At 38.7% G+C, this 24,831-nt stretch overlaps 1 protein-coding gene across 4 annotated transcripts in view; it reads left to right on the plus strand.

The window, feature by feature from the left end:
• Nucleotides 1–24,831, plus strand: part of UBXN2A (UBX domain protein 2A) — a 40,125-nt gene that overhangs the window by 5,794 nt on the left and 9,500 nt on the right. For 3 of the 4 annotated variants that reach the window (XM_082671823.1, XM_082671820.1, XM_082671822.1), the window contains exons 2-6: nt 10,591–10,645; nt 15,733–15,871; nt 20,131–20,237; nt 23,088–23,225; nt 24,429–24,587. In XM_082671823.1, coding sequence (XP_082527949.1) covers nt 10,605–10,645; nt 15,733–15,871; nt 20,131–20,237; nt 23,088–23,225; nt 24,429–24,587 — 584 coding nt within the window. In that variant the 5' untranslated portion in view covers nt 10,591–10,604. The remainder of the gene's footprint in view (nt 1–10,590; nt 10,646–15,732; nt 15,872–20,130; nt 20,238–23,087; nt 23,226–24,428; nt 24,588–24,831) is intronic. The other variant, XM_082671821.1, reaches the window with a different exon arrangement.

Here is a 24,831-nt window from a genome sequence, read left to right on the forward strand (position 1 = left end):
ATGGGCTCAAAGCACTACTATTGGTCAAAAGAAGACAAAGACCTGGAAGACTGCCCCCTTATAAAGGATTTAAACTTCCCGAGGGTGCGACTCTTCTCTGAGTTTGCCCATGCGTCTTTCCGCATGTACTTTGTTTTTCCAATAAACTTCTTGCTTTTCTCTTTACCTTTTGCCTCCTTGCCTGAATTCTTTCCTGACAAGGCAGGTAGGAAACAGGGACCCAGGCCCTAGCTGCTGGCCCCTGTGGTCCAGTGGTTAGGTCTCCCTGTCCCGGAACTAAAATCTTGCTTCCTGCTACTGCTTGCTGCAAGCTGCCGCTTACTGCTGCCTGTGTCCAAAATCAGAAGGGTGGTTACAGTGTGAACAAAGAAGTGGAGTGAACATGTTATGTTTATGAGACAGTCAGGATCATATCTAAACTAAAGGATTATTTTAGAGTAGTTGAAAGTAATGTTGGAAAACTGTCAACTGAAAAGCAAACAGCACCACCAGAATGTAATGTCCACAGGGGCTGGGATCTGTTTTATTCAGTATGTATCCCAAGCACCACCTAGAATCATGCCTGGTATATAGTAGGAGCTGAATAAATATACATTTTATATATATATATATATATATATATATTTTTTTTTTTTTTTTTTTTTTTTTTTTTTTTGCGGTACGCGGGCCTCTCACTGTTGTGGCCTCTCCCGTTGTGGGCACAGGCTCCGGACACGCAGGCTCAGCGGCCATGGCCCACGGGCCTAGCCGCTCCGCGGCATGCAGGATCCTCCCGGACCGGGGCACGAACCCACGTCCCCTGCATCGGCAGATGGACTCCCAACCACTGCGCCACCAGGGAAGCCCCTATTTTTTTATTTTTATTTTTTTGGCCGCACCGTGCGGCTTGTGGGATCTTAGTTCCCTGACCAGGGATTGAACCTGGGCCCACGTCAGTGAAAGTGCCGAGTCCTAACCACTGGACTGCCAGGGAATTCCCAAAAAGGAAGTAATTCTTAAGTGAAACAATTAAATAGTTTTAGAAATATGAGATTTGAAGGACAAGGTCTTAGGAGAAAACCATGAAATTCTGGCTTTCTGAATATACTTTCAGTTGGTTTTCTGGTTTTTAAATTTTTAAAAAATCAAAACAATATATAGTTTAAAAGGCAAGTATGTAGTGTCAGAAGACTTAAAACTAAAAGTGCTCCCACTCCGTTTCCCTAAAGACAACTGCTTTGAACTCATAGCTGTTTCTTATGTAATTTACAGCCGTATTTCTGACCAGTAGGTGTTTTGAGTTATTAATTTTGAACATTGCATTTTGTATTGCTGTTAGGATAGATAACTGTTTTAGCTCGATTATGCTGTTAGCTACAAATTGGCATTTTCCATTGGCACTTGCCATCTACCTCTACAAGGACTAAATCATGTGCTGCTGCAGCTGCTGATTTTCAACACCCCCTGAAAGGAGTTCAGGGTAGAGACCAGAAATGAGGCACTCTGTGCTCCGGGAAAAACTGGCAGAACAGGTCTTCAGATATATCGTTAGATATTTTCAGGAGCTGATTTTATGAGCCCAATTCTTGTTATCTCCTAATATCTAGAAAAACACTAAAATCCTTCATGGTGACATCTAATCTTCGTGACTAGCAGAAACCTTCCGCAAAAAAGTCTGTGCTGGATTGCATATACTCCCCCTTCACCAAAATCACATATATACTGACATTCCCCCCCTACCTCTTTGGAGCAGTTTCTCAGAGCTACCTGGGATGCTGTCTCCTGGGCTGCAGTCCTTATTTTGCCCCAAATAAAACTTAAAGCTCTCGGGCTTCCCTGGTGGCGCAGTGGTTGAGAGTCCGCCTGCCGGTGCAGGGGACGCGGGTTCCTGCCCCGGTCCGGGAGGATCCCACATGCCGCGGAGCGGCTGGGCCCGTGAGCCATGGCCGCTGAGCCTGCGCGTCCGGAACCTGTGCTCTTCAACGGGAGAGGCCACAGCAGTGAGAGGCCCGTGTACCGCAAAAAAAAAAAAAAAAGACAAACTCTCACATTGTGCATTTTTTTAAGTCGACAATGCTTATCCCCTTTTCCTTTTCACATTCTTTTAATGGCTTTAGCTAAGTTTTTTCCATACCAGAAACAAATATATACACTATTTTTTTTCCCTTTGGACCTCAGATTTATCCTTGGCCCAGAGATGACATAATTATATTTATCTAATAAATGTAATAAGCACTTGCAAACTCAAAAGGACATTGACAGTGCTGTATCTTATATTTAACAATCAGCTTTAATGGTTGCATTTTTAAAGCATACAGTTTATCTAATTGTGTAACCCATTTAAGATGTTATACATTTTTGATATTTAAAAAAATATCTCCCCCTTCTCTGATTTATTATTGATACTTTGTAAATCTAAAGCTTAATCCAGTGCCTTACATTTAATAAATATTGAGTAAAATTCTTTGGATGAAATAATAGTCTGTTTTCTTTCTCCCTTTGCGGAGCACAGGCTCCGGACGGGCAGGCTCAGCGGCCATGGCTCACGGGCCCAGCCGCTCCGCGGCATGTGGGATATTCCCGGACCGGGGCACGAACCCATGTCCCCTGCATCGGCAGGCGGACTGTCAACCACTGCACCACCAGGGAAGCCCTGTTTTCATTTTTTAAGTCTAGGGAATAATTTTGAAGAGCAGTACAGGAGGGATTAAGAAGTCTTTATAAATACAAAATACCCACTTGAGACAATAAAGACATCCAATTTGCCTTGATTGTTGGATGCCATCTTCTCAGATGTGGCTCTAGTAACTCCTACCCAAAAGCTAGCTGAAAGGCTAAAAGGCAGCCTGTGAAGTTCTTGTTGGGGGTGCTGCTGAAGGTGCCCTCCCCCACCTTATGTTGGGTACTGACTCCTCTGCCTCATTGCATTTCCTCATTTTTCCTTCCTTTCAGTTTCTCCTTGTCTTTGAGAATTGCTCACAATTTTGTTACAAAAAGGCTAAGAAATAAATTCACTAACAGTTTATGTTCAATTCGTAATGAAGACAATAGAAGCATTTAAAACAGTTTTCAATTATATTTTCCAGAGCAGACTCTACTATCCTACTTTCATTCCTAGCAAAACAGATGCTAAGTGGGAATTAGTGCTCCAGCCAAATTGGCTGTGGTTATGAGCCCAGTTCCATTAGCAGCAGGAAACTGGAATGGAAGTCAGGACCTAAGATCATTCAGACTGACGTTGTCTGGTGAAAGGCTGCTGCTGGATCCTCAGTTACCCAGATTAAATCCACCTCCAGATACTTTGGAGACTTTTAAGTGGGAGCAGTATGCTACTACTTCTAGTGCCCATTTTCTGTTTCTCATTGCTTTGAAATGGATCTGGTGGATCTTCAGTGGCTATTACTGAGCAGGTCTGCCCTCTTTAAATATGCTTAATACTTACATTTTTTAATACTTATATTTTTAAATAGAGGTATTTGCTTTTTTATATACATATTCTCCAGAGAGAATTTAAGAAACATATTTGATATAGTCTGTTTGAGAGTTGAAATATTTTTAATGCTTTCTGGAGATGTCTAGCTTGATTATATCTTCTTTTTGGTAAAGTGTTTTTCTTTATTTTTCTTTTATTTTGGCCGCACCGCACGGCATATGGGATTTTAGTTCCCTGATCAGGGATCGAACCTGCTCCCCCTGCATTGGAAGTGTGGAGTCATAACCACTGGACTGCCAGGGAAGTCCAAAAGTGTTTTTCTTTAGTTTTAAATCTGTAGAGTAGACTCTGGGACCTTGATTATCATAAACAGTCTATCATGACCTAATAGTAACATTCTCTTAACTGTTTGTTTTAAGCACATATAAAAAGTAATTGTAATCTTGTTTGGGTGACTTAAAAGTCTAGTTACAAATTATAACTATATAGGTTTACTAAAGCATTGTACTTTTCTCTCTATAATCAGTTTGGTTGTGTTTTCCTTTAATAACCAGACATTCCAGGTTACACAGAACAGATCTGATTTTTCCTACCTTGAATGTTGACAAGTGATAACTTTAATTGTGCAATAGGCAGCTTATAACTATTGTCTGTGTTTGACTTCACATTGCACATCCGTGTGCTGCTAAAATTTCTCTCTGTGCCCACATTGCCTTCAAGCTGTGAGTCAACCAGATGTCTTATGAAGCTCTTTGGTTGTCTTAAAACAGATGTATCTTTATCCTAAACATGATCAATCTATTTCTCATGTTCATCACTTTAAATATGAGTTCATAGTACTTTTCCCCACTTCACATTACTGATAGAGCAAAAGTACTGCCTTTTAAGAAGCTAATGAAATGACATTGTACAACTCTACATGTATATATTTTTAAGATAGTTCTTTTATCCCAATTTTTATTATGAAAATTTCAAACATATATAAAAATGTGGAGAATAGTAAACTCCCATGTATACTCATTACCCAGCTTCACTAATTATCAAGTCATAGCCATTTTGGTTTCAATTATACTCCCTCCACTTCTCACTCCACTTGATTATTTTGCAGCAAATTCTAGTTATTGGATTTCATCTAGATATTTCAGTATGTAGCTAAAACAAATACTTTATTTATTTATTTTTGACCTCACCACACAGCATTCAGGATCTTAGTTCCCTGACCAGGGATCGAACCCATGCCTCCTGCAGTGGAAGCACGGAGTCTTAACCACTTGACTGCCAGGGAAGTCCCTAAAACAAGTACTTTAAAAAGCTACAGGGGACTTGCCTGGTGGGTCAGTGGTTAAGAATTCACCTGCTAATGCAGGGGACATGGGTTCGAGCCCTGGTCCGGGAAGAACCCACATGCCGCGGAGCAACTAAGCCCGTGCGCCACAACTGTTGAGCCTGCACTCTAGAGCCTGCGAGCCACAACTACTGAGCCCACATGCCACAACTACTGAAGCCCGTGCATGCCTAGAGCTCGTGCTCCGCAACAAGAGAAGCTACCGCAATGAGAAGCCCACACACCGCAACGAAGAGGAGCCCCTGCTCACTGCAACTAGAGAAAGCTCGTGCGCAGCAAAGAAGACCCAACGCAGGCAAAAATAAAAATATATACAAAAAAATAAATTTATTAAAAAGCTACAATCCCATTGTCACACCTTTAAAATTAACAATTACTCCACATATCATCAAATATCCATCCAGTGTTCAAATGTTCCTGATTCATAGCTTTTTTCCATTTAGTTTCTTTAAATAATAACATAAATATGGTCCATATGTTGTAATTAATTGATATATCTCTTAAATATTTAAAAAGATTATTTCTACTTCTTTTTTCTCCCTGGTAATATATATATTGAAAATGGATCATTTCTCCTGAAGAATTTCCCGAGTTCTGGATTTTGTTGATTGTGTCCCTGTGATGTCATCTGATCATGTTCCTCTGTGCCCTATATTTCCTGTAATCTGATGTTTAGACCTAGAGGCTTGAATGGATTCAGTTTCATTTTTAGAAAGAAGGCTTCACACGTGGTGGTTTGAGCTTTCACACTGAGGCATATATTTATGTCTGTTTTCTTTGTGTGATGTTAGCAGCCATTGATATCATTGCCTAGGTCTGTTTGCATTAGGGGTTGCAAATTGGAGATACTCTAATTCTATAAACCTTCATTTAGCTGAATTCATTTATAAAGGAAACTTCTTTTATTAACTCTTTGATTACTCTGAGTTAGTTCATACAGGAAAGGCAGGATGAATACTTGATTCTTTCCCTTATTTGCCAGTTTTCAAAATAAGTTGGTACCCTACTGTTCTGGAAAGATGACCAGTGAATGAGTTTCTGTGTTTTAATGAGTATCAGTATGAACTTGTACTTGATGTGTTTCAATTCATGTAGCTGTTTTTCAGTCCCATCTTTCACCAATGGTAGCCTTTTCAAACTGACTTCTGAATCCTTTCTTTCATTTTGTTTTGTTTTTTCTGGCTGTGCCTCGCGGCCTGGGAGATCCTAGTTCCCTGACCAGGGATCGAACCCAGGCCCCCGCAGTGAAAGCATCGAGTCCTAACCTGTGGACTGCCAGGGAATTCCCAACTTCTGATTCCTTTTGACATTAATCCAAGATGTCAATACAAGGCATAAAGTGCATATTTCTTGCCCCAGACCTGGAGACAGCCATTTCTCTAAGAAACTGATTCCTTTTGGTGGGAAATAGTATCTGGAGACCACAAATCTGGGCGGTAGGTGTGCTGTGCTCATTGTTGTCTGATTGCTTATTGCTTTTTGGCCTTTTCAGTGGACAGAGCTACTATGTATTTTCTTAAGAGAAATGATGATGTTCATAATGATGTTTCTGATTTAAAATATAGAATTACAGGATTTTTGCTTGGCTTCTTTGATTTTTATATTTCTATCTCTTTACTCTTACTCTGAAAAGAAATCTTGGTTTTTAGGGACAGATCATAATTACTTCTTTGCTTTATCTCAGCGTCTCTCAACTTCAACACTGTTAACATTTTGGGCAATACTTTCTTGTGGGGGCTGTCTTGTGCATTGTAGGATTTTCAGCAGCATCCCTAACCTCATCTACTAGATACCAGTAGCCCCCTCCACCTCAGTTGTTGTGACAGCCCAAAAATGCCTCCGGCCATTGCCAGATATCTTCTTAGGGGCACTATTGCCTCCTGGTTGAGACCCACTGCTTTATCTTTATACCATACTTTTCATATAAACAATACTAATATATTATTGCTAATAATATGACTACTAGAAACTTCATTTTTCCTCTTTGGGTTCATCCCACTAGGATATATGGTAAAATTACCATGTTTTAAATTTACGTGAAATAATTCCTCTCTGTCAGTTCAGTTAATTCGTTTCATTTTTACTTTCAGTTTTTAGGGATTGCTTTTTTAAAGTTTAACTTTGTTTTATAAGTACATAAAATATTTACATGGGTCCAAAGTTGATCTAAAAAACAAGATACATTCAGAGAAATCCAGCTTCTGCCCTTACTCCCTTCACCCAGTGCACTCTCTCCCACTTTATAAGTAACCTTAGTATTTATTTTTTGGTTTACTTTTTCATTTTTTCCTAATGTAAACAAATATACATATATTCATGTTCACCTCTTTCTTAGATAAACAGTACCATATCATACATATTTGTCTCCATTTTGCTTTTTTCACTTAACAGCACATCCCACTGTGTGGATTTACCATAGTTTATTCAAGAAGTCCCTATTAGGGGCTTCCCTGGTGGCGCAGTGGTTGGGAGTCTGCCTGCCGATGAAGGGGACGCAGGTTCGTGCGCTGGTCCAGGAGGATCCCGCATGCCGCGGAACGGCTGGGCCCGTTGGCCGTGGCCGCTGGGCCTGCGCATCCAGAGCCTGTGCTCCGCGGCGGGGGAGGCCGCGGCAGTGAGAGGCCTGCGTACCGCAAAAAAAAAAAAAAAAAAAAAGAAGTCCTATTAATGGACAAGTTGAGGCTTTTTACAGGCTTTGCTGTTACAATCAATGCTGTAAATAATACTACAGTGAATAGTGTAGTGTATTCACCTTTTTATACTTTTGCTAAAGTATCATTGGGATGGATTTTTAGATAATGGGATTTCTAGGTATACATGTCAAAGAAGAAACAGAGCTGGACAGCAGTTAAATCAGTGAAACCAGATTATGTTCAGGAACTATTGTGATAGGGGAAAAGAGACCTCAGTGTGGAACTGGACTCGATTCTGAATATAACATGGACAGGGGCTTCTCTGGTGGTGCAGTGGTTAAGAATCCACCTGCTGGGCTTCCCTGGTGGCGCAGTGGTTGAGAGTCCGCCTGCCGATGCAGGGGACACGGGTTCGTGCCCCGGTCCGGGAGGATCCCACATGCCGCGGAGCGGCTGGGCCCGTGAGCCATGGCCGCTGAGCCTGCGCGTCCGGAGCCTGTGCTCCGCAGCGGGAGAGGCCACAACAGTGAGAGGCCCCCCTACCACACACACAAAAAAAAGTTTGCCTTTTTTTTAAAGTTTTTTTTATTGTGGTAAAATACATACATATATAACATAAAATTTGCCATCTTAACCAATTTTAAGTGTACAATTCAGCAGCATTAATAATATTCACAATGGTGTGTAACCATTACCACTGTCCATTTCCAAGACTTCTTCATGGTCCCAAACAGAAACTCTGTGCCCGTTATGCAGTAATTCCACATTCCTCTCTTCTCCCAGTCCCTAAAAACCTCTATTTTACTTCTCTATCTCTATGAATTTGCTTTGTATGAAATATGAATGTAACTAGAATCATGCAGTATTTGTCCTTTTGTGTTTGACTTAATTCACTTAATATTTTCAAGGTTTATTCGTGTTGTAGTATGTATCAAAACTTCATTCCTTTTTACGGCTAATTAATATTCCATTATATGTATATACCACATTTTGTTGAGACATTCATCTGTTGATGGACATCTGGATTATTTCCACTTCTTGGCTATTGTGAATAATGCCTCAACCACCAAATCCTTTTCTACAGCAGCTGTACCGTTTTACATTTCCACCAGCAATATTCCGGTGTTCTAATTTCTCCACATCCCTGTGAGCACTTATTATTTTTGTTTTATTAAATAATAGCTATTATGATGTGTATAAAGTGGTATCTCATTGTGACTAGTGATGTTGAGCATCCTGTTCATGTGCTTATTGTCTACTCATATTTCTTCTTTGGAGAAATGTCTGTTCACATCCTTTGCCCAGTTTTGAATTGGTTTGTTTTCCCTGCTGTTTTTAAGTTGTATTTTTCTTGATTCATCATTTGCTTGATAGCTGTAAACCTTTGACTACTTTCCAGAGTTCTAAGTTGGTTCTAATAGTTTCTGCTTGTTTTTCAATGTTTCTGTGGGGACAGGAGCTTGGAGCTGCCTATTCTTTCATTTTGCTGACATCACCCTCAGGTTCAATTTTTAAATTTTAGATCTTGGATATATCTGGAATTTATCTTGGTAATGGTGATTCCATATGACTGTTGAATTTATTTACAAGTCCATCTTTTCCTGATTTTTTTAAGATCTAATAGTATGGACTCCTCATGGGTTTCTGTTTTATTCAGTGAGTTATAATCCATTAGTATCATTATTTACTTTGATGTTCCATTTCCCAGACTTGTCCAGTGGGAACCCCTTCAGGTGGCTTCAGTGTCCTTTTGATATGTCTTCATCATTCACTGAGCACCATCTTACTTTCTGGTGCAAGGTATTTCGGGCTCATTTGTTCTTTCTCTGTCCCAGCCCTGGAATCAGCCTTTTCTCTAAGGAGCCATGATTCCTTTTCTTGGAAAATTATATTTAGAAGCCAAGATGTAGGCTTTTGGTATGCTTATTGCTTCTAGTCTGTCATTGCTTTCAGGACCTCTCAAAGGGCAGATGGCTTGGACTCTTTTAAACATCCATTTGTTTCCTTATTTCTTATATTATTTTTGTTGTAAGGGCAAGAGTATTGCAGAAAGTTTGGGAAAGAGAGAAAATAATCCAGTTTTTTACCCCCCCAAAAATAACTTTTCACCCTTGCTTCTCTCCATTTTTAAAAAAATTGATTAATTTATTTTTGGCTGCATTGGGTCTTTGTTGCTGTGCGTGGGCTTCTCATTGAGGTTGCTCCTCTTGTTGTGGAGGAGCTCTGTTTTATTCCCGTTTTGCCCCTAGGTTCTTCTGACCATTTTTTGGTCTTTTTCTTTTTCTGTTTTTTTTTTAGATTCCATATATATGTGTTAGCATACGGTATTTGTTTGTCTCTTTCTGACTTACTTCACTCTGTGTGACAGACTCTGCAGACCTACTAGAGAATGGACTTGAGGATATGGGGAGGAGGAAGGGTAAGCTGGGACAAAGTGAGAGAGTGGCATGGACATATATACACTACCAAACGTAAAATAGCTAGCTAGTAGGAAGCAGCCGCATAGCACAGGGAGATCAGCTTGGTTCTTTGTGACCACCTAGAGGGGTGGGATAGGGAGGGTGGGAGGGAGGGAGATGCAAGAGGGAAGAGATATGGGGACATATGTATATGTATAACTGATACTCTTAGTTATAAAGCAGAAACTAACATACCATTGTAAAGCAATTATACTCTAATAAAGATGTTTTAAAGAAATTTTGACAAAAATCATCTACATTGGAAAAAAAGAATGAGTTTATATTGATTTGATATTTTGTTACTATTGGAGATTGAATGAAATGTTTACATTCACTTTTGTTTGTTATTAAACCAAAGCATACATTATTTTTCATCATAAATTTTTTTTGGCCGCGAGCACTTGCAGGATCTTAGTTTCCCAACCAGTGATTGAACATGGGCCCTTGGTAGTAAAAGCACAGAGTCCTAACCACTAGACCGCCCCGGAATTGCCCTCATCATAACTTTTATGAAATCTTTCTTTTGTCAGATTATCCGAACCCAAAATTTACTTTTTATTGCTTTACTTTAAGTGAAAGTGACAGCTTTGAGTTAGGTCACTTGTTCTTAAGACCCCTTTAGTGCTACTTTAGGAGTACATAATAACTTAATGGTAAAGAATCTTACTGCATACGCTGGAATGAATTTATTTAAAATACTGTATTAAGAACTTTACCTTATTTTTCTTTTTACTTTTACAGTAAGGCAAAAGAGAATGAAAGAAGTAGATAATCTTGAAAGTATAAAGGAAGAATGGTGAGTTAATTTATGCATTTTCTTTGTTATTAATGCCTTTGTTACCATCTTTCTCTGTTTTTACATTTCACTGACTTAGTTTTCATTATGATTGTCTGTTAAATACCTAATAGTAATGTACTTTAAAGTTTTTTTTCCATAGCTGCATTAAATGGATTTTAGTCAAGTTATAAATCTTTTTGTGATTAATTTTTTTAAGTGTTAAATTTCTCTCTGCCCACATATTCTTTCTGTTATTTAAGAGGAAAATTAAAGTAACTATTTATTACTTCATTAGCCTCTTGTGTTATACTATCTTGAAGTAATAGTGGAAATATAAGGGCTTTGGAATCAGATAAACCTAGGTTTGAATCCCATCTCTGTCTTAACATTACTTCTCTGGCATTTGAGCAACTTAGGTAGATTCTTTGAGCTTCAGTATCTCATCTAAAAAGGAGGTTGGGCTTCCCTGGTGGCCCAGTGGTTGAGAGTCTGCCTGCCAATGCAGGGAACACGGGTTCGTGCCCCGGTCTGGGAAGATCCCACATGCCGTGGAGCGGCTGGGCCCGTGAGCCATGGCCGCTGAACCTGCGCATCCGGAGCCTGTGCTCCGTGGCAGGAGAGGCCACAACGGTGAGAGACTTGCGTACTGCAAAAAAAAATAAAATAAAATAAGAAATAAAAAGGAGGAGGTGTACATAGGTACCTGAAAGGTTTTTATAAGAATTAGATAGCCAATTTAAAGCACTGAGCATCGTATTAGCATATAGCAGGCACCCAATAAATGGTAGATGCAAAGTCTGTCGTTCTTATTAATACAAAATTCTTTATTCTCACTTCTCTGAAGTGGAATATTTATTTTTGTATTATGTTCTTTGTTTTAAATACTTGAAAAGGTAAATATCTTTCATTCATAGTCCATTTAAGGAGACAGGTAAGTATTTACAAATACTTTGTGAACACTTTCTATACCGAACAAATATTATTTATTATTTTTTCAGTAGAGTACTTACTGTTTTATATAAATATCTGATACTAACTATATAATTGTGAGGTTATGTCAGGAGCCCCTAAGACTGCCTCCAGATGTGATGATTTGCTTAGAGGATTCACAGGATTCAGCCAATAGTCATACTAATGACTAAGCTTTATTGCAATGAAAAGATACTTTGCAAGAGGGTGAAGTCCAGGGGAAACCAGGCATAAGCTTCTAAGAGTCCTTGCCCAGTGGAGCCACCAGGACACACACTTAATTCCTCCAGTAATAAGTTATATAGCACGTGTGAGATGTTGTCTACCAGGGAAGTTCATTGGAAATGAGCCTAGGGTTTATACTGGGGACTAGGCACATATTAAAATTCCATACTCTCATGAGAAAAGTAAAAAGGATAGCAACAGTTAGGCCTGCTATGTTAACTCTTTTCTACAGAGAAATAAGTTGAATGGCTTGCTTATTTACTTATTTATTTTTGCCGCACCTTGTGGCTTGCAGAACTTCCCCAACCAGGGATCCAACCTGTACCCCCTGCAGTGGAAGCACGGAGTTTTAACCACTGGGCCACCACAGAAGCCCCAGTTGAATGACTAATTTTTTAAAAATTTTTTGTTTATTAATTTTTGGCTGTGTTGCGTCTTCATTGCTGCGCGTGGGCTTTCTCTAGTTGCAGTGAGCGGGGGCTACTCGTTGTTGCGGTGTGCAGGCTTCTCATTGCGGTGGCTTCTCTTGTTGCAGAGCACGGGCTCTACATGTGTGGGCTTCAGTAGTCGTGGCTCACAGGCTCTAGAGCGCAGGCTCAGTAGTTGTGGCGCCCGGGCTTAGTTGCTCCACAGCATATGAGATCTTCCCAGACCAGGGCTCAAACCCGTGTCTTCTGCATTGGCAGGCAGATTCTTAACCACTGAGCCACCAGGGAAGCCTTGAATGACTGATTTTAAAGAGTAAGATTAACTTAGGACTTCTAACAGTTTTGTGGAGATGTAATTCACATACCATATAACTCATCCATTTAAAGTATACAATTCAGGGACTTCCCTGGTGGCACAGTGGTTAAGAATCCGCCTGCCAATGCAAGGGGACAGGGGTTTGATCCCTGGTCCGGGAAGATCCCACGTGCCGCAGAACACCTAAGCCCGTGTGCCACAACTACTGAGCCTGCACTCTAGTGCCCTTGAGCCACAACTACTGAGCCCACGTGCTGCAACTACTGAAGCCTGCACGCCTAGAGCCTGTGCTCTGCAACAAGAGAAGCCACCGCAAGGAGAAGCCTGCGCACTGCAACGCAGAGTAGCCCCCGCTTGCAGCAACGAAGATGCAATGCAGCCAAAAAAAAAAAAGTATACAATTAAGTGGGTTTTAGTACATTCATAGAGTTGTGAAACCATTACCACAGTCAGTTTTATAACATTTACATCACCCAAAGAGAAACCCCATACCTATTAGCAGTCATACCCCATTCTCCTGTGCCTTACGCCTGACAACCAATGATACACTCTCTGTCTCTATAGATTTGTCTCTATAGGTTTGCTTATTCTGGGCATTTCATATATGTGGAATCATAGAATATGGGGTCTTTTGTGACTGGCTTCTTTCATTTAGCATAATGTTTTCAAGCTTTATAATGTTATAATATGTATCAATACTTTGAATTTAAATAATTAGTAAGGGGCTTCCCTGGTAGTGCAGGGGTTAAGAATTTGCCTGCCAGTGCAGGGGACACAGGTTCAAGCCCTGGTCGGGGAAAATCCCACATGCCACAGAGCAGCTAAGCCTGTGCACCACAACTACTGAGCCTGCGCTCTAGAGCCTGTGAGCCACAGCTACTGAGCCCAAGCGCCACAGCTACTGAAGCCCACACGCCTAGAGCTTGTGCTCCGCAACAAGAGAAGCCACCACAGTGAGAAGCCTGTGCACCGCAACAAAGAGTAGCACCCACTCGCTGCAACTAGAGAACGCCTGCATGCAACAACGAAGACACAGTGCAGCCAAAAATAAAATAAATAAAATTTAAAAATAATAATAGGGGATTCCCTGGTGGCACAGTGGTTAAGAATCTGCCTGCCAATGCAGGGGACACGGGTTCGAGTCCTGGTCCAGGAAGATCCCACATGCCGAGGAGCAACTAAGTCCGTGCACCACAACTACTGAGTCTGTGCTCTACAGCCCGCGAGCCACAGCTACCGAGCCCGCGTGCCGCAGCCACTGAAGCCCACGCGCCTAGAGCCCATGCTCTGCAGCAAGAGAAGCCACTGCAATGAGAAGCCTGTGCACCACAACGGAGAGTAGCCCCCACTCACCACAACTAGAGAAAGCCCATGCTCAGCAAGGAAGACCCAACGCAGCCAAAAATAAATAATAAATAAATAAATAAATTGAAAAAGAGTAGGGGCATTAGAAGCCTGAGTTCAGTTTCCAGCTCTGCCTACCAATAGCTTTGTCATCTTTGGCAAATTGCTTAAGCTTTTTCTTTACCTAGTAAATGAGGATAAAAACCATATGTGCTAGGGAGGGTGGGAGGGAGGGAGACGCAAGAGGGAAGAGATATGGGAACATATGTATATGTATAACTGATTCACTTTGTTATAAAGCAGAAACTAACACACCATTGTAAAGCGATTATACTCCAATAAAGATGTTAAAAAAACACAAACAAACCAATACGTGCCTTTTAGGTCACTGTGAAGATTGAAAGAGTAAACACATTGAAAGCGCTTAGAAAAGTTCCTAACATGTATTAATAAATGCTTAATAAATATTAGCTATTAAGAGAGGCTTTATAATGTATCATGGCTAGGAGCATAGACTTGGAAGACAGATTAACAGGGTTTGAATTCTGTTTCTGCCACTTACTAGCTGTGTAATCTCTAACATGTAACTTAACCTCTTTGTGACTCATTTTCCGTATCTATAAAATGTGGATAAAAATATCTGCCTTGCAGATCCTGGCACAGTGTAAGCACTATAAAAGTGTTGATTCTTATCTGAGAAATCTGAGAAATTATCTCTCAGTACATTTATGAATTTTCTATGTGACTTTAGAAAAGATCAACCAGAAACCATCCTTTTATCAAACAAACTCTTAGGTAATATTTCTTATATGACAAAATATAAGCACACATACACATACAAAAACAGTAGATGGGGTGGGCAAAATGGAGGAAGGTGGTCAAAAGGTACAAACTTCCAGTTATAAAATAAATAAGTCATGGGATATAATGTACATCATGGAGACTTTAGTTAATAACACTGTACTGCACATCTGAAAGTTGCCAAGAGAGTAAATCTTGAAAGTTCTTATCACAAGGAAAAAATTCTGTAACTATGCATGGTGATGGATGTTAACAATTAACTAGACATTGTGATTATTTTTCAGTACATACAAGCATTGAATTATTATATTGTATATCTGAAACTAAAATAATGTTGTATGTCAGTTGTACCTCAATTTAAAAAGAAAGAAAGGAAAAAAAAAACCCAGTAGAGTATTAAACCACTACAGATGAAAGTCTTGAGTGGGAAATTTCATTCTGAAGTGTGCAAAGGAGCAAAACTATGATTATGACTGTTCCTCACACCTTACTACCTTTAGTTTCAAGAGTGCTTTGTGTTACCAAAAAGTACATAGTGACCCCCTTTAAAGCCATTTTGAGAGCTTTACAAAGAACATGTTGTTTTTTTACTCTGGACCAGTGGTTTTCAACCTGGTGCAGTTTTGCCCATCCCACCCCCAGAGGCCATCTGGCGTTGTCTAAAGATGTTTTTTATTATTATAACACTGGGGGGTTGGGGGATGTCCATGCTACTGGCGTCTAGTGGTTAACGGCCACAGGTGCTGCTAAACTTCCTACAGTGTACAGGACAGCCTGCCCAACAAAGAATTAACCCTCCCCAAATATCAATGGACTGAAGTTGAGAAAACCCTGCTCTGGACCGCAAGTGTTAATGACTTGCCGAGGCCACTTATCTACTATGTTAATTCAGAAGAGAGTCTCAACTGCAGGCGTGGAGGTAGCGTGTCAGCTCTAGATCCTTTAACTAGAACAATTTGTGTAAATTTTTAGAGAATTAGTGGTTAATAGTGCTTATTTTTCTTTTTTTTGTGTGTGTATAGGGTTTGTGAAACAGGATCTGACCACCAACCTCTTAGTGATAATCAGCAAACAAATTGTGAATATTTTGTTGACAGCCTTTTTGAGGAAGCTCAGAAGGTTGGTGCCAAATGTTTGTCTCCCACTGAACAAAAGAAACAGGTAAGTGTCCATAAATTTTTTCTTTCCCAGTGCTTCTCAAAATATGGCCCTTTAGAGGTCAAAACTGTTTTCATAATAATAGTAAGATATTATTTTTTTCACTCTGTTGAGTTTGCACTGATACTGCAAAAGCGATGGTAGGCAAAACTGGCACCTTAGGAGGAATTGAGGTAGTGACACTACTCTGTACACTGTATTCTTTCCTTGAACTTGCAGGGGGAAAAAACACTCGTTTCAATTAAAGATTTCCTTGATGAAGCAGTAAAATTTACACATTTCATTAAATCCCAACTCTTTAATACACATCTTACAAATATTCTATGTGATAAAATATGAAGTGTATGTAAAACATTTCTACAGTATACAGAAGTATCTTAAGGAAAAGTACCATTGCTTGAGATACAAGCTGAACAGTCTGCTTTTTCATGGTGTACTGTTTTTACATGAAAGTGATTTACAGACAACTAGTGATTCAGTCTTGGATATTCTGCAGACATTTTCTCAAAATGTATGAAGTAAGTCTGACACTTCAAGGGAAACAACTTACAGTATTTGTTGCAAATGATAAGATATGATTTTATCAACTTTTTTACATGAAAGTAAGAATTTTGATAATCTGCCATCATGCACTTGACAGCTTCCCAAAACTTAAAAGATATTTCTGATAGGATTATTGTCATATTAATAAATGTACCTTTAAGTTTCAGATTCCATGTTCAGATTCTCAACTAAATTTTTTTTTGAATAAATTTATTTATTTTTTATTTATTTATTTTTGGTTGCGTTGGGTCTTCGTTGTTGCACGTGGGCTTTCTCTAGTTGCGGCGAGCGAGGGCTACTCTTCGTTGCAGTGTGCATACTTCTCATTGCGATGGCTTCTCTTGTTGCGGAGCACAGGCTCTAGGCGCGCAGTCTTCAGTAGTTGTGGCACATGGGCTCAGTAGCTGTGGCTTGCAGGCTCTAGAGTGCAGGCTCTGTAGTTGTGGCACACGGGCTTAGTTTCTCCGCGGCATGTGGGATCTTCCCAGACCAGGGATCGAACCTGTGTCCCCTGCATTGGCAGGCGAATTCTTAACCACTGTGCTACCAGGGAAGTCCCTCAACTTTTTTTTTTTTAAATTGAAGTACAGTTGATTTAAAATGTTGTGTTAGGAAATTCCCTGGCTGTCCAGTAGTTAGGACTCTGAACTTTCCCTGCTGAGGGCACAGGTTCAGTCCCTCACTGGGGAGCTAAGATCCCACAAGCCACGCAGCGTGGCCAAAAAAAGAAAAAAGTTGTGTTAGTTTCAGATGTACAGTAAAGTGATTCAGTTTTTTTTATATATATATAATATATATAATGTACATAAAATATATATATGATATATATAATATAAAATATGTGTAATATATATTCTTTTTCATTATAGGTTATTACGAGTTAGTGAATATAAGTTCCCTGTGCTATGCAGGAGGCCCTTGTTGTTTATCTGTTTTATATGTAGTAGTGTTTATCTGTTAATCCCAAGCTCCTAATTTATCCCTCACCCCACCTTTCCCCTTCAGTAGCCATAAGTTTGTTTTCTATATCTATGAGTCTGTTTCTGTTTTGTAAATATATTCACTTGTATCAGTTTTTTAGATTCTACATATGTGTTACCGTGTGATGTTTTCAACTAACTTTTTTTTTTTTTTTTTTTTTGGCAATACGCGGGCCTCTCACTGTTGTGGCCTCTCCCGTTGCGGAGCACAGGCTCCAGACGCGCAGGCACAGTGGCCATGGCTCACGGGCCTAGCCGCTCCGCGGCATGTGGAATCTTCCCAGACCGGGGCACGAACCTGTGTCCCCTGCATCAGCAGGCGGACTCTCAACCACTGCGCCACCAGGGAAGCCCTCAACTAACTTTTGAGATACTACTACTTACTACATTTTGATGTAGTATCTTGGAAAAGCTATTAAAATGCTTTTTGCAACTATGTATCTGTTTGAGGCTTGATTTTTTTTTTTTAATGTACTTCAATCAAAATGCCATATCACAGCAGACTGAAGGCAGCAGCAATTATGAGAATCTAGCTGGCTTTTCGAAGTCAGACATTAAAGAGATCCCTTTACTCTAATTTGCCTTTTATTTATTTTTTTTTTTATTATTATTTTTTTTGCGATATGCGGGCCTCTCACTGTTGTGGCCTCTCCCGTTGCGGAGCACAGGCTCCGGACACGCAGGCCCAGCAGCCATGGCTCACGGGCCCAGCCGCTCCGCGGCATGTGGGATCTTCCCGGACCCGGGCACCAATAATGGATCTCTTGGACTGAGTCTCTTATTATTTCTCCTGTTTTCCACCTCTTCGTTGTTTTGTTCTATTTTAATTTTAATATTTCTTCAACCTTATATTCAATCCTTTTATTTAATTTCCATTTTAAGTTTCTAAGAGCTCTTTTGCTCACTGAATATTCCCTCCTACTCCCTTTCAAACATCCTCTCTTATATAAGTGTATTAATTATCATTTTTGGATTTTTGTGTTTAAGTTTCTTCTGTTTTCCTCAGTGTCTTCTTTTTTTTTTTTTTTTTGGCGCATGCAGCTTGTGGGATAGTTCCCTGACCAGGGATTGAACCCTGGGCCCTCAGCAGTGAAAGTACCGGTCCTAACCACTGGACTGCTAGGGAATTCCCCTCCTCAGTATCTTTATGTGCTCTTTTCCTATTTGTTCTGTTCTCATTCTTTTCTTTTCTTTTTTTTAAATTAATTTTTATTGGATTATAGTTGATTTACAATGTTGTATTAGTTTCTGCTGTACAGCGAAGTGAATCAGTTACACATATACATATATCCACTCTTTTTTAGATTCTTTTCCTGTATAGGTTATTACAGAGTATTGAGTAGAATTCCCTGTGCTATACTGTAGGTCCTTATTAGTTGTCTGTTTTATATATGTGTTACTCCCAATCTCCCAATTTATCCCTCCCTGCCACTTTCCCCCTTGGTAACCATAAGTTTGTTTCCTACATCTGTGACTCTATTTCTGTTTTGTAAGTAAGTTCATTTGTACAATTTTTTTAGTTCTCATTCTTTTCTGTGAGTACCATGAGAGCAGAGTCTTGGCAGTTTGGTTATAGGTAAAAAAAAAAGAGGTAATATAGTATAGTGGTTAAGAGTATGGATTCCAACCCCAGCTCCACCCTTACTGACTGTGTAATATTGGGCAATTTAATTGATCTGTGTTTCTAATTTCCCATCTATAAAAAGGATAATAATAATAATACCCATCTTCTGTAGATTTTAGGGATTAAATAAATATATGTAGGGAAAGTACTTTAAACAGTGTTTGGTACATGTAAGTGTACACACAAGTGCTCTCTCAGGTAAGTACATAGACAGACAGATAGATAGGCAGGCAGGCTAATAATATATGCTATCATTATTGTGACTGTTTTCCCTAACATCTTAATGGAGTGTCTGTTACGTATTAGGCACTCAATAAACATATGCTGAATGAATAAATGCTAGAGACAAGGGAAGGCCTCTAATAGTCTATTTTCTTAAATGGATTTTTCAGTCCTTCTGTGTTCAGCCTGAAGCATCCCTGCATTCTACTGTATTTCTGAACCTTTCTATATTTCTACAGTGACTTCTTTGATTGAATGAGTGAATAAATAATGTTCTTAGGAGATGATCAACAAGATGTTGAGAGATTAAATATTGATAACAGTAACACTGATAGTTTATATTTGAAGGAATAGCCATTAATTACTCATAGTTTTTTTTTCCCCCTTTATTATTCTTAATGTTCAAAGTCTAATGTTCAAGTCATTTCAAAGTTCTTCTCTAACTGTTGAGAAGTCTGTTCTGGCCAGAAAGCTTTAGTGTCCTCTAAGACAGGGCACAGAATATTTTTGCAAATGACCTCTCTTAAAGAAAATTATTAATGAATTATTTTAAAATATTATTCATTGTTAACCATATTTTATGTGTACATTGTAATTTTTGATATTTTACATTTGAAGCTTGCTGTTAAGAATGGTATATTTAAAAAATTTGTAGCTGTGTGTGGTGATGGATGTTTACACTTATTCTGTAATCATTTTGCAATAGATATATGTATCAAACCATTATGTTGTATACCTAAGACTAATACAATGTTATGTCAGTTATATCTCTATTTTAAAGAAAAGATTGATATATAAAATATACACTGATAGAAGAAAGTTTCAAGGGACTTTTAGTTTATTAGTACATTTCATTTATTACATGATGCATTTTGTTTCTTACTGCTTTGCAGGCAGATGTAAGTATAAAATTATGGAAAAATGGATTCACAGTCAATGATGATTTCAGAAGTTATTCTGATGGTGCAAGTCAGCAGTTTCTGAACTCCATCAAAAAAGGGTAAGCAATCTTTGTAAATAGAGGGATATTTTATTTATTTATTTATTTTAAATTTATTTATTTTTGGCTGTGTTGGGTCTTCATTGCTGCCCACGGGCTTTCTCTAGTTGTGGAGAGTGGGGGCTACTCTTTGTTGCGGTGCGTGGGCTTCTCATTGCGGTAGCTTCTCTTGTTGTGGAGCACAGGCTCTAGGCTCGTGGGCTTCGATAGTTGTGGCACGTGGGCTCAGTAGTTGTGGCTCGAGGCTAGAGCGCAGGCTGAGTAGTCGTGGCGCAAGGGCTTAGTTGCTCCACATCATGTGGGATCTTCCCGGACCAGGGCTCGAACCCGTGTCCCCTGCATTGGCAGGCGGATTCTTAACCACTGCACCACCAGGGAAGTCCAAGGAGGATATTTTAGATATATTTCATTTAGAAGATTCCTTTTAATGTTGTTCACATGTTCCTATGCATTCAAAGACACTTTTTCTTTTATAAATTCAGATTTTTTCATAAGGTGAGTTTTCTTAAAAGAACCACAGCTGTAATTTTGAAGGGTCAGGAATTTGAATTCTGACCAACCAAAATCTGACTTAAATTAATTCACTTTTTTTTTTTTTTTTTTTTTTTTGCGATACGGGGCCTCTCACTGTTGTGGCCTCTCCCGTTGTGGAGCACAGGCTCTGGACGCGCAGGCTCAGCAGCCATGGCTCACAGGCCTAGCTGCTCTGCGGCATGTGGGATATTCCCGGACCAGGACACAAACCCGTGTCCCCTGAATCGGCAGGCAGACTCTCAACCACTGCGCCACTAGGGAAGCCCTACGTGTCTTTTTTTTTTTTTTTAAACTGCATTGGGTCTTCCTTGCTGTGTGCAGCTTTCTCTAGTTGCGGTGACTGGGGGCTACTCTTTGTTGCGGTGCGTGGGCTTCTCATTGTGGTGGCTTCTCTTGTTGCGGAGCACAAGCTCTAGGCGTGCGGGCTTCAGTAGTTATGGCACGCGGGCCCAGTAGTTTTGGCTCGCGGGTTCTAGAGCTCAGGCTCAGTAGTTGTGGCACGCAGGCTCAGTAGTTGTGGCACACGGGCTCTAGAGCACAGGCTCAGTAGTTGTGGCGCACAGGCTTAGTTGCGCCGCGGCATGTGGGATCTTCCCAGACCAGTGCTTGAACCTGTGTCTTCTGCATTGGCAGGCAGATTCCTAACCACTGTGCCACCAGGGAAGTCCCAATATAATATATATATATATATTGTTTTTTTTTTTTTTAAATTTTGACTATCTTGGGACTTCCCTTGTCATGCAGTGGTTAAGAATCTGCCTGCCAGGACTTCCCTGTACTTATTTTGGTCAGTTTTTATTTCAGAAGGGTTGATAGTATTCTACATCTAACCAATTTTTAATATATACATACACATATATAGGTCTCTATGTATGTATATGTACAACGTATATACAGATTTTAAATGGCTCTATATTATGTAATATAATTAATTTGGAATCTTTTTCAAACTAATACAGAAGTTGCAAGTGTGGTACAAAGAACTTTTCTAAAAGTATTTGAGAGTAAGTTGCTAAAGTAAAGTATTCAGGATGATGAGGCATCAGTTTGTATTTTTATTAAAAAGGAAATATATTTTCCTATGTAACCACAATACAACCATCTATTGATGTATAATATTATTACCAATTATTCCTCAGAATGTATTCAAGTTTCACTTTTTATCTTAATATTATCCTTTATAGCAAAAGCATCCAATTCAGAATTACACATTGCTTGTAAATGTCATGTCTCTTTAGTCTCCTTCAGGAGGGAACAGTTTCTCAGTTTTTGTTTTTGTCTGTTTTTAATGACCTTGACACTTGAAGATTATGGGCCCAAATTATGTAGAATGTCTCTCAATTCAGATTTATCTAATTTCGTCCTCGTGATAAGATTAAATTACACATTATTTGTAGTAATATCACAGAAGTAATGCTATCCTAACTTCAGTAGTAAGTTGTTCTTTGCTTTTCTTTATGGTTTTTTGCTTTTCTTTATAATTTTTTCATTTTATCTGTTTTTTTGAACTCTGTACGTAAATGCAATGTGTTTATTTTTTGTGTCTACTCAACTTATTTCTTTGGGATATTCATCCATGTTGTTGCATATAGCTATAGTTGGCATGAATCCCAGAAGCAGTATAAGAAAGATAAATTTGATTATGTAAAATCAAATGCCAAACTGGGAATACTTGTTTCTCGTATATCCTGTAAATGGAATATATACATATTTCTTACAAGTCAGTAAGAAAAAGATAAAAAGAGTATTTTATGTTTTTACCATTTGATCTACTTTATAACAGAATAACAGTGTGCATGTGGTAAAAATGAATGACATATATCCATATACTAACATGAGAAAATTTCTGTGGTATATTGCCTTTTTTTTTTTTAAGCAGTTTGCAAAATACAGAATAGTGTACATAGAATGATACCATCTTTGGAAAAAATATAATTATTATGTGGAATTTTACTATATAGAGAGAAAATTTAGGAGATACACTGCAAAGCTTTTTATTAGAGTGAGAGTGGAATTATAAGGACTGTCACTTTTGGGGGAGGGGGCTGTCATTTTCTTTCTTAAGTCTACATGTGTTTACATTTTTTTATGTCTTGTTTTTCTAGAACCAGCATGTAGCTATATTTTCATTTTAAAGAATGAAATAAGAGCTTGATTTTTCTCTATTATTTTAAATACATTTAGTTTTTATTGTATAGAATATATATGCCTCTTATTTCTGTATATTTTTCTATTCTTTTTACATGCACAGTATGTTTTTCAGAGAAAGAAAAAACATATTAGGGGCTTTATCACTTTCTTTCTTTACTTTCCAAGAGAATTACCTTTAGAATTACAGGGAGTTTTTGATAAAGAGGAGGTCGATGTTAAAGTTGAAGATAAGAAAAATGAAGTATGTATGTCAACGAAACCTGTGTTCCAGCCCTTCTCAGGACAGGGTCACAGACTGGGAAGGTGAGTAGGCTCATGATCTGTAATTTCCATAAGCAGAGGTTTGACTAATATTCAGCTTGTCATTATTTTACTATGTAGACCACATATATAGAGTTATCATTTCTCCCATTGGAAATGAGATTTTTCATGTTAACTTTTATGAGAACTTCTAAGTCATATTCACCTTAGTGTAAATTAACATATGCTGGCACTATACTAAAAAGTCATGGTGGCTGTTTTGGTTTTGTCTGATCAAAAGTGCCTGGCTTAAAAAAAAAAAAAAAAGTGCCTGGCTTAATGAGGACATTGGGCAAAATTGGGTGGCTAAATCATTTTTTCTCCCTTGCACCCACCACTTGAGTTTTGCCGTTAATGTCACAGAGTACATAGGCTAGCTTTTGGATACAGGGTTCTGTATTATAGTTACCAATGCCTTCAGCATTGTGTTCTCTGATCAGTATCTGAATTTTGAGGTAATAAAAGTGAAATAATGCCTGATAAAGTTAGTATCGGTATCAGAGCCTTTAATTATTGGGTTGGCCAAGAAGTTCGTTCGGGTTTTTCATAAGCTCTTCCAAAAAACCCGAACGACCTTTTTGACCAGCCCAATATTTTCAAACTTTGCAGTATTCATCTTATCTAATTATGCCTGTGGCAGAATATGCAAAGAGGTTAACTATAGGATTGCTTTCATTTTTATGAATTCTCATATATTAATTATCAAGATTGGTAAGTTATATAAATGCATATTCATCCACACATGTAAAAATATCCCAATGTGACTTTCAGAGTGATGAGGGAATACTTTGTTTCCTTTCATTTCCTTTATAACCCAAGGACTGTTCTCTACAGAGAACTTACAATTTCTTTTAGAAATTTTAACCTGGGGAGTAGGTAAAGGTAAAGTCCATAGATCTGTCAGCACTATAAAATTGTTCTGTAAGGCATGATTCAAATACATAAGTATACTCTTCAAGTATACTTACGTAACAGTCCACAAGCTTACAACTTACTTATATGTGCATAATTTTATTAGATTCCTATGATCATCATGTATAATGGATATAACTGATATTAATACCTTTATGTGTTAGGGAACAGCTGTGACTAGCTAAAATCTTCCTAAAAGCTATACTTACTGTAAAGTTTTTATAGTAATGGTTTAATGATAAAGTTCTGCTTAATGAAAAACATGCATCTGACTTGTTGTCTGGATTTTCTTAGTGCTACACCAAAAATTGTTTCTAAAGCGAAGACTATTGAAGTTGAGAATAAAAATAAGTTGTCTACTGTCCCACTAAACAGTCTGGAACCCATCACTAATATACAGATCTGGTTAGCCAATGGGGAAAGGATTGTCCAGAAATTTAACATTTCTCATAGGTGAGTCTTCCATTTCATTATTAGTCTGACTTGTTCCCTAAGTTTTAATTGTGTTTCTTCTTTTCAGGTCAGTCAACAGCTATTTTTAAGAACTAAGGATCTTAATAAATAGTTCTCTAAACATAATGTTTCATGACAATGGAAATTCTTGGACATTAATATAGTATTTTCAGTCTGTTTTATGGATTATCATTTCATTAGTTTTCCTGTTTATCTAGATACATAATTTTAAAAGCATTATTTT

The sequence above is a fragment of the Grampus griseus genome (assembly GCF_964374135.1).
Source record: "Grampus griseus genome assembly, chromosome: 15".
In the NCBI taxonomy this organism is placed as follows: Eukaryota; Metazoa; Chordata; class Mammalia; order Artiodactyla; family Delphinidae; genus Grampus; species Grampus griseus.